This window comes from Mirounga leonina, unplaced genomic scaffold (genome assembly GCF_011800145.1).
Source record: "Mirounga leonina isolate KUSES-001 unplaced genomic scaffold, KU_Mleo_1.0 Mir_101664, whole genome shotgun sequence".
In the NCBI taxonomy this organism is placed as follows: Eukaryota; Metazoa; Chordata; class Mammalia; order Carnivora; family Phocidae; genus Mirounga; species Mirounga leonina.
Window position 1 is genome coordinate 10,277,653 of NW_023270175.1, and position 13,897 is coordinate 10,291,549.

At 39.7% G+C, this 13,897-nt stretch overlaps 1 protein-coding gene across 5 annotated transcripts in view; it reads left to right on the forward strand.

Annotated features, from left to right (window-relative positions):
- DOCK11 (dedicator of cytokinesis 11) overlaps positions 1 to 13,897 on the forward strand; it is a 186,686-nt gene that overhangs the window by 113,950 nt on the left and 58,839 nt on the right. For 3 of the 5 annotated variants that reach the window (XM_035007699.1, XM_035007708.1, XM_035007682.1), the window contains 6 exons: positions 340 to 378; positions 1,932 to 2,110; positions 6,838 to 6,954; positions 8,981 to 9,056; positions 9,646 to 9,755; positions 12,805 to 12,916. In XM_035007699.1, coding sequence (XP_034863590.1) covers positions 340 to 378; positions 1,932 to 2,110; positions 6,838 to 6,954; positions 8,981 to 9,056; positions 9,646 to 9,755; positions 12,805 to 12,916 — 633 coding nt within the window. The remainder of the gene's footprint in view (positions 1 to 339; positions 379 to 1,931; positions 2,111 to 6,837; positions 6,955 to 8,980; positions 9,057 to 9,645; positions 9,756 to 12,804; positions 12,917 to 13,897) is intronic. The other 2 variants (XM_035007720.1, XM_035007690.1) reach the window with 1 other exon arrangement.

A 13,897-nucleotide genomic window follows, 5' to 3' on the forward strand; every position in this document is an offset into this window, starting at 1 on the left:
GTCACAGCGTGGAGAAATCAGGTGCATTATTACATCAATGACTCCTTAGCCAGAGATGTCAGATAGTCGTAAAATTGCTTTCTGTAATAGTGTTTGAACTCTTACATGAGACCGAATTAAAAAACAAAAAAACAAACCATAGAAATGCATTTCCACTGAAAGGAACCTCAAAAGAGAAGCATAAAAGCAGAGTGGAATTGTAATTTGTCATATGTATTAAATGTATGAAATGCCTTCAGTTAACTCCATTGCTAGTTTTATTGAATGCTTTGCTATGTAGCACTATTCTTATGTTACTATGTTTTTTATTTGTCCCTTTTCTTTTCATATATTAATTAGATTTTTTTTCATTTGCGGTGGACCGTTTGACTTCAGTAGGTAGGTTTAACTCGGTTCACTCTCAAGTAGTTCACTGTCTTTAAAAACAATTGATTTGATGAATGGCTAAGATGGACGGGGGGAGGGGCTTTGTTTGCTTTTCAAATCTCCCTAGCCACAGTGAGGCTTTAGGCTAATGGACTCAGCAAACCAAGGAGTATTGGTTTTATTATTTGTTTCCTTTTATAATCAGCTTACACATTGATTGTTAGAGGAATCCGCTTGAAAATAAGTTCCTGCTCAATGCAGCGTGGGGAGCAGAGGGTGTATCTGTTCTTTAAGTGTGTGTCCTCTTGCCCAGGCTTGCCTCCCTCCTCTCTGACCCTGTCTAATGACTGGCTGCAGTTTTGAAGGTTTGGAGGAAAGTACCCGATTGGATGTATTCAAATCACTGAAGTAAAAAACCAAAAAACCAAAAAAAAACAAAAAAACTTAACTGCCATTGCAGAATCTATCCGGATAGAGCCACCTGGGTTAGTCATGACTGGCCCTCGTGTGCGGAAAGTGCTCGGGATTCACAAAAGAGGATGAGCCAGGGCAAGAAGAAAATTGGCTGCCTTGGTCTCCAAGGGAGTAGCTGTTGAGCGATGGTGTGGGTGGGTGGGTCGGTGTGTGTGTGTGTGTGTCTGTGTGTGTGTGTGTGTGTTAGTGGGGTGTTAGTCACTGAATTGGAGCCAGTGAAAGTGAAGAAAAAGTATTTAGAAAACATATCCTTTAGCTTTACAGCTTAATTAAATACAAGGGTAGAAGAGAGGAAATAAGTAAAATAAATAAATAATAATAAATAAAGATTGTGAAAATCTACGGTAGAAATGACTAAACTTGATCACAGTCCCTTGGGAGTAGTTATGGGGCAGGCCCCAACCAGGATATTAGCAGCTGGGATTTAAAATGGACTGAGGTCTAAAAGGGAGTGAAAGACATAGTTTGAAGTGAAGTGGTGATTTTCTGAAGTCAAAGATCTGTACTTGCCTGCTGATGAATTGGGAGTGAGATGAGGCTGTTTTTCTTACTGTTCCTGTATCCCGTTGTATTCGGGCCGGTATGTGACATTTACTAGAACAGTCCATAGGTAATACCATTAGAATGATTCAGTTGTCTTTTTCTTCCTTTTCCTACTTCACAAGTGTAAACAGATAAGTAATTCAAGTATCGTTGTATAGAATCCGTCCAATTTGTAGTTGTCACGAAATCTCTTTGGATACAAAGACATGTGTTAAGATATTGCCAAACAGAGTATTCTTTAATTCCGGGTTCAATCTTAAGACTCCTAAGAATTGAAAAGAATCTAGGAAAAAGGAATCTAGGGACTATTTTACCAACTGAAATGATCATTAAGGCTATCCTACAGCCCTAATTGTGAGTGTGCCTGTCTTGTAAAAATTTTGCATGCTCATTCTACATGACAAAAGAATTGTTCACATTCGTTCAGAATAAAATTATAGCTCTTGCTAGCATGATCACATATCACTAAATAATAAATATGGTATTTTAATGTCAAGGGAATTTTTGATTACTTTTATAAATGGGTTTTCCATTTCATTGTACTGCAGATTCAAATCTTGAATACAGTTTATCAGATGAATATTGCAAGCATCACTTCTTGGTTGGTTTACTTCTGAGGGAAACCTCCATTGCTCTTCAAGACAATTATGAGATCAGATATACAGCTATCTCTGTCATAAAGAATCTTTTGATAAAACATGCATTTGACACTAGATACCAACACAAGGTAAGGATGCCCATCTAATCAGTATCACAGTAGTAAATTTCTGTTAAGATTTTACATTAAAGATGATGTGTTCAGCAAGGCACATAATATGAGCATCGATGAACTTTTATGAATAAGATTTGTTTCAGTATCAAATGATTGGGTTTTAAAAATACTGTTCAGTTAACTATTGAAGAAAAACACTGGTTTCTCAAATCGTGTAAAGAACAACATAACTACCTCATGAGTTGTTACATAAGCTAATTCGACTTTAAGAAAAATCATATATGGATGTAGCCATGTGGACTCTTTCAAGTATATTTCTTAGTATACATCCTCAAATATATATCCCTAAATCAGTTATATTATTGATTAAGTGATTAATAGTAAGACATGTTAACTGGGTCAAATATGAAATACGTAATACGAAGATTTTCTTCTTATTGAAAAAATGTAGGTGTGGCTATAAACCTTATAGACATTGCACAGTGTCTGTGTGTGAAGACCATAGCTATAGTTGTTGTTTGCTGCACCTTTAACATATATATTCAGATCTTATTAACATTAAACCCTATGGGCTTAAAAAAGGAGTTCGCAAACTGGATTTAGAATAACCTAACTTACGTACCTAGAATCAAATGCCTCAAGGTGACATCATATTATTTCATAATTAATAGTTTGTCCTTTGGTTTTTACATTCAAATACAAATCAAAATTAGGATATCGTTTATTATTGTCATCACTTGGGAAAGCTGACTTGGAGATAGAGCTTATTCTTTTTCTACAGTATTCCCATTTGTCCTTGATAAACAGAAGATGCCTGCCAGCTACATCTAGTTATAGTTCTTTAATTCCAAAGTTTTTTTTTTTCTTACACATTTTGCTGGTTTTCTTCATGTGATTCTATCCTAAAGTAGATTTAAACTCAGCGTTAAGATGTTATTTGTTACTCACCGCAGTTTGCATTGGTTTCTGTCACATTATAACTATAGTAACATATTCCCATTGCTCCATATATATGTGCTATTTTCTTTTGTTGTGAATGTCGATATTGACGTAATGCAAGGTAACCAGTATAATACATCTAAATGAAAAGATATCTCAAAGGTCAGCCATTCCACCCAAGCTTTGTCAAACCTTTAAAACTGCCAGTTACCACTGGGTTCTGGTGAACTGCTGCTTATGTCTAGTAGTGCAGAAAAGGATCTTAGGCAACGGGGAGGAAAATGTCTCTAGCTGTGATTTCAAGGGATTCATGGGAAAAGCACAAAATGAACTTCCCCTCCCCAAAGCAGGAAACTGTGTTATTTACCTCTGCCTCTTCAGATGAAAGTGCAGGAAAATGGGATTTCGCTAGTGTCTTATCTAGAGGTGGAATTTTAAATATTTCCTATCACATATTTGGACATTATTCCCTTTTAAAATTCTGAGATGTTACAGTATACACACACACACGTAACTCTTGTTATCTGTAAAAGTTCAACACTACGCCTACTTGAGTATTTGAGGTTTGGGAGCGTGGGAAAGATTGAAATGCCAAGCTCATTACCCCTTCAGTGACTTCTAAATCCCTTTTCTCTTTGTTCAAAAGCTTTAAACAGCTGTTACATGAGTATGGGATTCTTTCTGATAGAACTTTGCTTCATGGGCCTTGTTAACCAAAGCTTTAATTCCTTTCTCTGCTGGGTCCAAAGAATTCACAGGTGGACTGAGTAAGGGGTCATTTGTCAAATACATTCAAGTAAAACATGTTCACCATTAATGGTGACGCCAAGGTAAGGATAGAGATGGATGCTTTAGGCTCCCATAATTTTTTTTTAACTTTTTAAAAAAGATTTTATTTATTTATTTGACAGAGACGCAGCGAGAGAGAGAACACAAGCAGGGGGAGTGGGAGAGGGAGAAGCAGACTTCCCGCTGAGCAGGGAGCCCTACACGGGGCTCAATCCCAGGACCCTGGGATCATGACCCGAGCTGAAGGCAGCCGCTCAACTGACTGAGCCACCCAGGTGCCCCTAGGCTCCCGTAATTTTTATGGGCTCCCCCCGAAGTCACCCCAAATAAATATACAGTCAAGGAAGAAAATGCTTCCTATGGAAAGTCTGCTTTTGAGAGACCCTAGTCACACCCCCTCAACCATGTTGCTACTCTTTGGCCCCTCGTCTAATGAAATTATCAAGATGTCACTGGTCCCTATTATGTGCTACTCAGAAACTGCTTTGGGAGATCTCCTAACTTGTTATAATAACTATGAGACCTCTTCTCGACTCAGAACAAAAATGTCCAGCAGCTGCTGTTTGCCCTGAGGTCTGTATCTGTTCCCGTACCCACTGCAAGTGATGTTAATACCTAAGAGAATTGCAGTTTCGACTTGGGCTGTGGAACAATTTTTTTCCCTTCTCCCCCCCTTCCCCCCCACTCCCCACCTCCCCACTGGTTTGTTGTTTTTTTTTTTTTAGTAATCCACGTACATGGTTAAAAAATGCCTCTCTCCCATTTGTTATCCCCATGTCCCAATTCATCTCTCCAGCAGTAGCTACTCTTATCAGTTTCCTATACATACTTCTACTTTGTCCATGCACAAGCCTATATATATAAATATATGTATATACACACACATATGTGGGAACCATTATGCATTTTTCTTTTTTTTTACCTAACAGTACATCCTGAAGATTAGATCTACCACATTAAAAAAAAAAAAACCCTGCATATTATTCCATCATATCGATATACCTCATTTTATTTCATTTATTTTTTAAGTAGGCTCCACACCCAATGTAGGGCTTGAACTCACAACCCTGAGATCAAGAGTTACACGCTGAGCCAGCCAGGCGCCCCTGGATTATGCCTTATTTTAAACTGTCTTCTAGTAATAGATTCTTAGGTTGTTTTCTATCTTTTGTGCAGGCAAAGCTTAATATATTTTACACTGTATGTTTTCCTGTGTTCCTGTTCCCCTGAGAGAGTTGTATTAGCTCTTTCCCTAGTGCTCACTATCAAACGAAAGTGGACTCCCATCTCGAAGCTATAGTATTAATAATGACAGCTTAAATTTACGAGGACTCGCATGTCAGACACTATTAAATACCTCACTTGAATTAATAGCATTATTATTATTATCCGCATTTTACGAAAGAGAAACCTGTGGCTCAGTGATGTGATCACAGTCAAGGAATGGTAACAGGAGACTGGGAATTCATACAAGTATAAAATCCAAAATCTGTGTTCTTAGCCACGAAACTATAGTGCCTGTCGGATCCACAGTGGAAAACTACAGAACTGCCAAAAACAGGTGACCACGCTAGGGGAAAAAGTCTTGAAACCAAAGCCACGTGAAGAACAAAGGAAAGGCATTAGGGCCATTTAGCCTCGCGAAGAATGAATTAAGCTGATTTGTGGTAGCTATCTTTAACTATTGGAAGAGTTGCCATGTAAAAGTGGGAAGTAGCCTTACTCTCTGTAGTCCCAGAGGCCAGAGCTGTACCTAGCAGGTAGAACTTACAAGGAGTAAAGCAGCTAAAGGACCCTTCTAACAGAATCCAGGAAAAGGCTGGAGTGTGAAAGTGAACCATCTGTCAGGGATGCAGGGAAGGGCCATTCCTGCCTTGGGTGGGAAGTTGGTTCTCAGACCTCTGTGCCCATCAGCACAATCTGGCTCAGAGTCCCAGAAATAATTGAACAATATGAGAAATTGTTCAACCTGAATAACAAGTGCAAATCCAAGCAACGAGGAGATACTATTGATCTTCTGTATTCTGTATGTTGACTATTGAGCCCTAGAGGCCTTCTCTCAGTCTCTGGAAAAACCTCCCAGAGTCATGAAATGTGAAGGGCAACTTTGATGCCATTACATCCACTGTTTTTGCTGACTCGAGTGTATGTATGTGTCACATGAGGAATGTCTAGAGCTGAGAGAAGCAATAAATACATTTTCATATAAGAGGTACCACATTAAGACTACTAGTGGCCAGGAGATAAATATATTTATTTACAAATATATCTCCCAAGTCTTACAATTGACTCAAGGGGCCAAGATCACATTATCTTAATCGCGCTGATCAAAACAAAAAAAATGTTAATTTAAGGAATAGAGTAACTCACCATTTTTTAAAAAGATTTATTTGAGAGAAAGAGAAGAGGGGGAGGGGCAGAGGGAGCGAATCCTGAAGCAGACTCTGTGCTGAGTGCAGAGCCCGATGTGGGACTCAATCCCAGGGCCCCGAGATCCTGACCTGAGCCGAAACCAAGAATCGGCCGCCCAGCTGACTGAGCCACCTGGGCGCCCCAGTAACTCACCATTTTTTTCACTTCTTCCACTGATTCATTTATTCAGCTAATGTGTATTGAGCACCTCCTATCTGCCCAGGCACTGGGGTTGAAGTGGTGAACAAGATAGACACCATCCCTGTGCTCATGAAAACTCAACCCTCACTGGAGTTGAAGAATAGGACTGATGTTATCTGCTTTCTAGGTCAACCGCTATTTTTAAAAGAGTGAACTTTTGCCTTTTACTTTATGCAGTTATTGAGGGATGTGATTTGACTCTGTATCGTGTAAAAATCCAAAGACCAAGAAAGTTGTGTGGCAATTAGTTTTGAGACTCGTAAGTATAAATAGCCTCATGCTTCACTAATTCGTTGTGGATATTAGCCCACTTTGAGTCTTGAAACTGATAGATGGGGCCAGCTTTATTTGTGAAATAGACATATTATATACCTCCTAAGCTTTGGGTAATTATTTTTCAGAACCAACAGGCCAAAATAGCACAATTGTACCTACCATTTGTTGGACTGCTCTTGGAAAATATACAGCGGTTAGCAGGTCGAGATACCTTGTATTCTTGTGCAGCCTTGCCTAATTCTGTAAGTAGTAATGTGTTTCCACTGGCATTTTATCCCATTTTATTGACTGCGTTTGGAACTGGGGTCGTATGCTGTATTTCTTAATCATTACTTTTCATTCCATTTTTACAGTTAATACTTTTTTTTTCTAGAGCAGTGCTTCTGAACCACCCAGGCGCCCCTGCTTCTCATACTTTAATGTACATACCAATCACCTGGGGATTTTGTTAAACCAGAGACTCTAACTCAGTAGGCCTGTGGTGGAGTTTGAGACTGCGTTTCTAACACACTTTTGCCTGCTTCTGGTCCAGGGACCACACTTTCAGTAACAAGGTCCAAGAGAATACCAAGAATCCCTTCCACCCAGTTGTTTTAAGATTTACTGTTGGGGCGCCTGGGTGGCTCAGTCGGTTAAGCGACTGCCTTCGGCTCGGGTCATGATCCTGGAGTCCCTGGATCGAGTCCCGCATCGGGCTCCCTGCTCTCATGTGCTCTCTCTCTCTCTCATTCTCTCTGTCTCAAATAAATAAATAAAATCTTAAAAAAAAAAAAGATTTACTGTTGTTATTTGCCTTCATATATTCAACTTGAAAACGGAATGAAGGATTCTTCGCTTCCAAAATGTCAGGCATATTCCTTTGCTTCTCCCTTCCTGGGACAGCCTCCTTTTAGTTCTTCTTTTGAGCTGCTTTTAGCTCAGCACAATTGGTCTGTGCTTTTTTCCCCCTTTAGAATCTTAGTATTAAAAGGAACCTCAGAGGGTGACCAGTCTCCCATTTGGCAAAACAACATTTTGCCTTTGTAATAATTAAAACTTTCCTTCTCACATTAGACCTAAAACGTTTTCTTATCTACTTGTCCTAGTTTTGCCTTCTTAGAGATACATAGAACACAACATCTGTTCCCACTTCCACATGATACCCCTTGCACAAGTGCCTTCTAAATTTTTCTCCAGACCAGATTTCTCTACTTCATCTTTTGTCATTCCCAAACCCTTGACAATCTTGGTTACGCTCTTCTGAATATGCTCCATTTTACCAGTCGCCCTATTAAAATGTGGTGCACGGAATGGTACGCTTTATAGTCTCCCCAGAGGGACTATTAAGTCCTGCCCTGCCCCCACTCCATGTTCCGAATGGCCCAAGATCACCTTCACACTTTCAGTAGCCATGTTATATTGTTGAGTGGCAGGTTGAACTGTGTCCTTTACAGCTTCCTTTGGAAATTACCCCTATCAAATGTCCTCGTCGATTTGTCCAGCCTGCCTTGGGTTCCTGAGAAAGCTGCTTTTAAGCCTCCCTGATGGCTTTATTGCCTATAGCTCCCAATTACGTAAATCAGCTAAATGTAGGTGCTGCATTATCTACCTGGGCTTTAGGCTGGTCTTTCTTCACAGACACAGTTAACTCATGCTTATGCTCACTCCACAACATTCGACCGTGATATTTGGGAATATTTTACTTATCTGTTCTTTCTTCTGTAGCTGAAATTCATCTAGGGCTTCTGGTCACACTCCTCCTTCTAGCATTGCACCTAGTTCCAAGGAGGATTACTGAGCCATACTGGACTGCAACCAGTCGGAGCTTTTACCAGCCATCTAGGGTTCTGTTACTTGGCCAGGGGTCATGCTTGCAGAGTACACTAGTGCCCCGTTTTTATTTTATTTTATTTTATTTTATTTTTTAAAGATTTTATTTATTTATTTGACAGAGAAAGACACAGCGAGAGAGGGAACACAAGCTGGGGGAGTGGGAGAGGGAGAAGCAGGCTTCCCGCCGAGCAGGGAGCCCGATGCGGGGCTCGATCCCAGGACCCTGGGATCATGACCTGAGCCGAAGGCAGATGCCTAACCATCTGAGCCACCCAGGCGCCCCAGTGTGCCCCGTTTTTAAAGAGATGTCACCAAAATACCAACAGTGATACCTGATTTAGACTTTCACAGTGAGCTTTGTTTAAAGTTCGGGTACCCTCTCGTTCTGTTAATTCCAATTTCTCATCCTCGTGTACAAATTTGTTGAAATGACAGAGGTGTCACATTGTGTTACAGGCATCCAGGGATGAGTTTGCATGTGGCTTCACTTCACCTACAAATAGAGGGAGTCTGAGCACTGACAAAGACACTGGTAATTAAGTCCTTTAAAGATTATACATTGCATGGCTGTGTCGAAATGCACCCTGTACTTCTCTGTATTTTTGAAATACTTCATAATAACAACTATACATAGCATGATCTCTTCTAAAGTTTAATTAAATCTGACTCACACTTGCAGCCATTTTTTTTTTTTTTTTTTGCTTAAGTTTCCTTATCTAAGCTTGTTTAAAATGTAGCTTTGGTATACTGGTAAAATAAAGGATAATGAGAAAAACACTGGTTTCCGATCCTATCTGTCTCCAGTCTTGGATAAGACACTTCCCTTTTCTGGGCCCAAGTTTCCTTATCTATAAAACTCTCTCAAATTGTATGGCTTTCCTTTATTCCAGAGAACCTCTTGTAGTTTCATACATAGTAAAGTATTTCAAGTGGTTTAAAAAAAAAAAAAGTCACCCTTTGTTAGGCTTCTTACGGTGTTTTGATATAAAATAGAAACTTCACATTTTAGATGACCAAGATCCGTTCCCTAAAATCTATCTTTAAATTAACCCAGTACTTATTTTTAAAAATATTTTTTGACCATTCTTCCTGTTGTTAACAAGGACTTGGCTTTTTTCCAGCTTATGGGGCTTTTCAAAATGGACATGGAATCAAGAGGGAAGATTCAAGAGGTTCCCTCATCCCAGAAGGAGCAACAGGATTTCCAGATCAGAGCGGAACTGTTGAAAATGTAAGAACCTAAATATAAGGGATAACCCTAGGGATATGTTAGGTTACAACAGTCTGGTTTTTTTTTTTTCAGTCTGTCTTTTATATAAATTAAAGGCTCTCTACTCTCCTGTAGTTGGCCTGGATCTATAAAAAGCATCCCGTAATTCTTGGATGTTGCAGTGGTTCCTTCCTACCATGGCAGCTGCTACTTGGATATTTAAAACTGCTTATGGGGGTGCCTGGGTTGTTCAGTCGTTGGGCGTCCACCTTCGGCTCAGGTCATGATCCCAGGGTCCTGGGATCGAGCCCCGCATCGGGCTCCCTGCTCTGCGGGAAGCCTGCTTCTCCCTCTTCCACTCCCCCTGCTTGTGCTCTCTCGCGCGCGCTCTCTCTCTCTCTCTGTCAAATAAATAAATAAAATATAAAAAAAAAAACTTTATGGAGGATAAGGCATTCGTCATTAAGAGTTCTAACTTTGAATACCTCCTTTAATCCTCGTATACTGTAACCTGTTCTAGAGAGGGAAGGTTCAAGTTTAAAATATCTAGTGCACGTTGTCATTTAAATCCCTTCTTGGCAGAGTTAATTCAGCCTTTTATTCTTTTGTAAAAGAGTAATTAACATGGGAGAAAAAAAATTAGGCCTCCAAATTGATGATTTCAGTGTCCTATCATCACTTAATCACAATGTATTCTCTAAAATTTGGGATATGTCTGCCTTGAGACAGAGAAACCTCATTTTATTTAATTTTAATTTTATTTTAAGACAGAGAAAGAGCAAGTGGTGGGGGTGGGGGAGCAGCAGAGGGAGAGAGACTTTTTTTTAAAAAAAGATTATTTATTTATTTATTTGACAGAGAGAGACACAGCTAGAGAGGGAACACAAACGGGGAGTGGGAGAGGGAGAAGCGGGCTCCTGATCGAGTAGGGAGCCCGATGTGGGGCTCGATCCCAGGACCCTAGGATCATGACCTGAGCCCAAGGCAGATGCTTGACGACTGAGCCACCCAGGCGCCCGGAAAGAGACTCTTAAGCAGGCTTTACACCCAGCTCAGAGGCCAATGCGGGGCTTGATCTCACAACCTTGAGATCATGACCTGAGCCGAAGGCAGACGCTTAACCATGTGAGCCACCCAGGCACCCCGAGAAACTTCATCTTGGACCAATAAAGCCATGTCATGCTGCTATGTAAAATCACAGAATTATGTAAAATTAGGGTTAGAAGGGTGCATAAAAATAATAAATTCCAGGGGCGCCTGGGTGGCTCAGTTGGTTAAGCGACTGCCTTCGGCTCAGGTCATGATCCTGGAGTCCCGGGATCGAGTCCTGCATCGGGCTCCCTGCAAGGAGTCTGCTTCTCCCTCTGACCCTCCTCCCTCTCATGCTCTCTGTCTCTCATTCTCTCTCTCGCAAATAAATTTAAAAAAAAAAATTAAAAAAAATAAATAAAAAAAATAAATTCCAACTCAATTTACAAATGAAAACTGGGTTGTGACTTAGGACAATCATACAGGTATGGCAGGCCAGACCGGAACCTGGGTTTTCTGATTCCAGCAATGTTTCTCCTATATCGTGGAATTCTTGGCGTGCATCAGAATCACCTGGGCGCTTAATAAAAACAGATGGCTGGGCCTCACCCCCAGAGTTTCTGATTCAGTCTGGGATGGGGCCTGCTAATTTGTATTTCTAAGTTCCAGGTGATGCTGATGCTGCTGGTTGGGAACCACCCCTTGAGAACCCCTGGAATATACTTCCTTGAGCCTTGGGGTAAATAGTAATTTATTCACAAAGGCTCCTATTTTATGTCATTTAGAATTCTGTCAACCGACACTATCATAGGTAAGGCAGATAAAGGACAAAGAAGTTAAATGACTTGTTAATAATCACACAGCTAGGGGCGCCTGGGTGGCTCAGTCGTTAAGCGTCTGCCTTCGGCTCTGGTCATGATCCCAGGGTCCTGGGATCGAGCCCCGCTCGGCGGGAAGCCTGCTTCTCCCTCTGCCACTACCCCTGCTTGTGTTCCCTCTCTCGCTGTGTCTCTCTCTTCAAGTAAATAAATAAAATCTTTAAAAAAAAAATAATAATCACACAGCTAGCAAGCATTCAGAACCTAAGTGTTTTGCTCCAAGTGAAAGTTCGTTCTTAGTAAATCCTGGTTTAGTAAATGCATATGTCCAGCCCAGTTTAGCTCAACTGTGAAAGAACTGGTTTTTAATAAGGTAAACTCTTTAGATTATTAGTATTCTATTCTTATAAATCCCCAAATAAGTCAGATCTTGTCATGCTTAACAACTGGTATTTTAACAAAAGTCATTAAAAGGAACATCACTGGTTTGTAGAAGCTGTAGTTCTAAAGTATTACTGGATTCTTCATCATATAATTATCTTGTAATATTAGCCCTTTTTTAAAAATACAGATTTCCTGACCTATTATTTGTAGGTTGAATTTTAATTAGTAGACTCTGAAAGATTCAAATTAAGAGAGCTTAAAATGTTTGTGCTTCCATATACCTTAGTTAAGATCCCCCTCCATGTAAAAGCTATCTTTCCTGGAATAGCCGCATATGGTTATTTAAATTTTTTACTGCTACTGAAACACAGAACTTAAGGGAATGAAACACATCGTCCATGGCTGTCATCTTGAGGAAGACCCACAGGTAATTTCTAGCAGTACGATTCTGTGCAGTCGCATCAAAGAAAGATTCGGCTCATTTACCTTCCAAGTATGATAGAAAATCTGGATTTAGGGCGCCTGGGTGGCTCAGTTGGTTAAGCGACTGCTTTCAGCTCAGGTCATGATCCTGGAGTCCCGGGATCGAGTCCCGCATCGGGCTCCCTGCTCGTCAGGGAGTCTGCTTCTCCCTCTGACCCTCCCCACTCTCATGCTTTCTCTCTCTCATTCTCTCTGTCTCAAATAAATAAATAAAATCTTTAAAAAAAAAAGAAAATCTGGATTTAGGCTTAGAATTATCCCGAACAGGACTAATGATACAAGTAGTTATTGAGTGAAAAGCTATGGAAAAGTAGAGTACCAATATTGTTTGACAAAGTCCTGTCTTTCTATTGCAGACCCGACAGAGTTCTACAAGGGGTAGCGTATCCCAGTATAACCGACTCGACCAGTATGAAACCAGAAGCCTCTTAATGTGTTACCTGTATATAGTAAAAATGATTTCTGAAGGTGAGTTACCAGCATATTAAGCATGGTCTCTACTAGACATCCACCCTCACAGGGTCATGCAACAAATATTTGATCATCACCTGTATGTAAAACACATGCACGTTAGGAACAGATCATTGAAGACTCTGACCTTAAAACGTTCCTCTATTTTTAACTTAAAATAGGTTCACTTGGGTCATACAGGTTTGATTCTTTGAACTATTTTTTTTTAATTTAAAAGTTGATTTCTAAAATGAAACCGTAGTTTTAAAAGTGCTAAACGTATTTTTTTCCACGCAGAGCTTATAACGCATTAAATGACCAATGTAAACAGAAGGAAATAATAACCAGAAGTCATATTTAATACTTTAGCTTTTATTTGACCCAGGATTTGGAAAACCAAAAGCAAACAAAAAGACAGGAAGTGTTCTCTGAGGGTTGGGAATGCCGCTGTTATCTTTGTAGTGCGGTGCTGCATGGTGGTAGGTTGTTTTGCAGCCTCCGGTTTTTTTCCCCCTTGGTGTACAGTTGTATTATTTACTAGTATTACCAGTTATTTATATGATAGAATAACCAAAGGGTTTTCATAAACTGCATGTCCTCTGGAAGTAAAATCAGAAGGTTATCTTATTCCCAGATATCACATTAACTTACACAATTCTCTCCCTTTTCTTCCTTTTCTCAATATTTTCACTAAGAAACATGTATGCAGGAATGAAGAACATAAAAGCACCTGGGTTCTGATTATCGTAATCATTCTCTTTTACTTATTTTCTATTTTTTGCTGTATTTTTAAATATTTTTATATTTAAATATTTTTAAATATATCTTTTTTATAATAATGCAGGATATAAAAACAAAATAATTTGATAGTTAACTATCAAAGACCTTAAAAATAGCTAGATATGAATAATAAATTCTAGAATGTATTAATAAAACCGTAGAAAAACAACTCTAATCTTTAAATCCTAAGACTGTATAACTTAGGGTAAAAATCAAAGA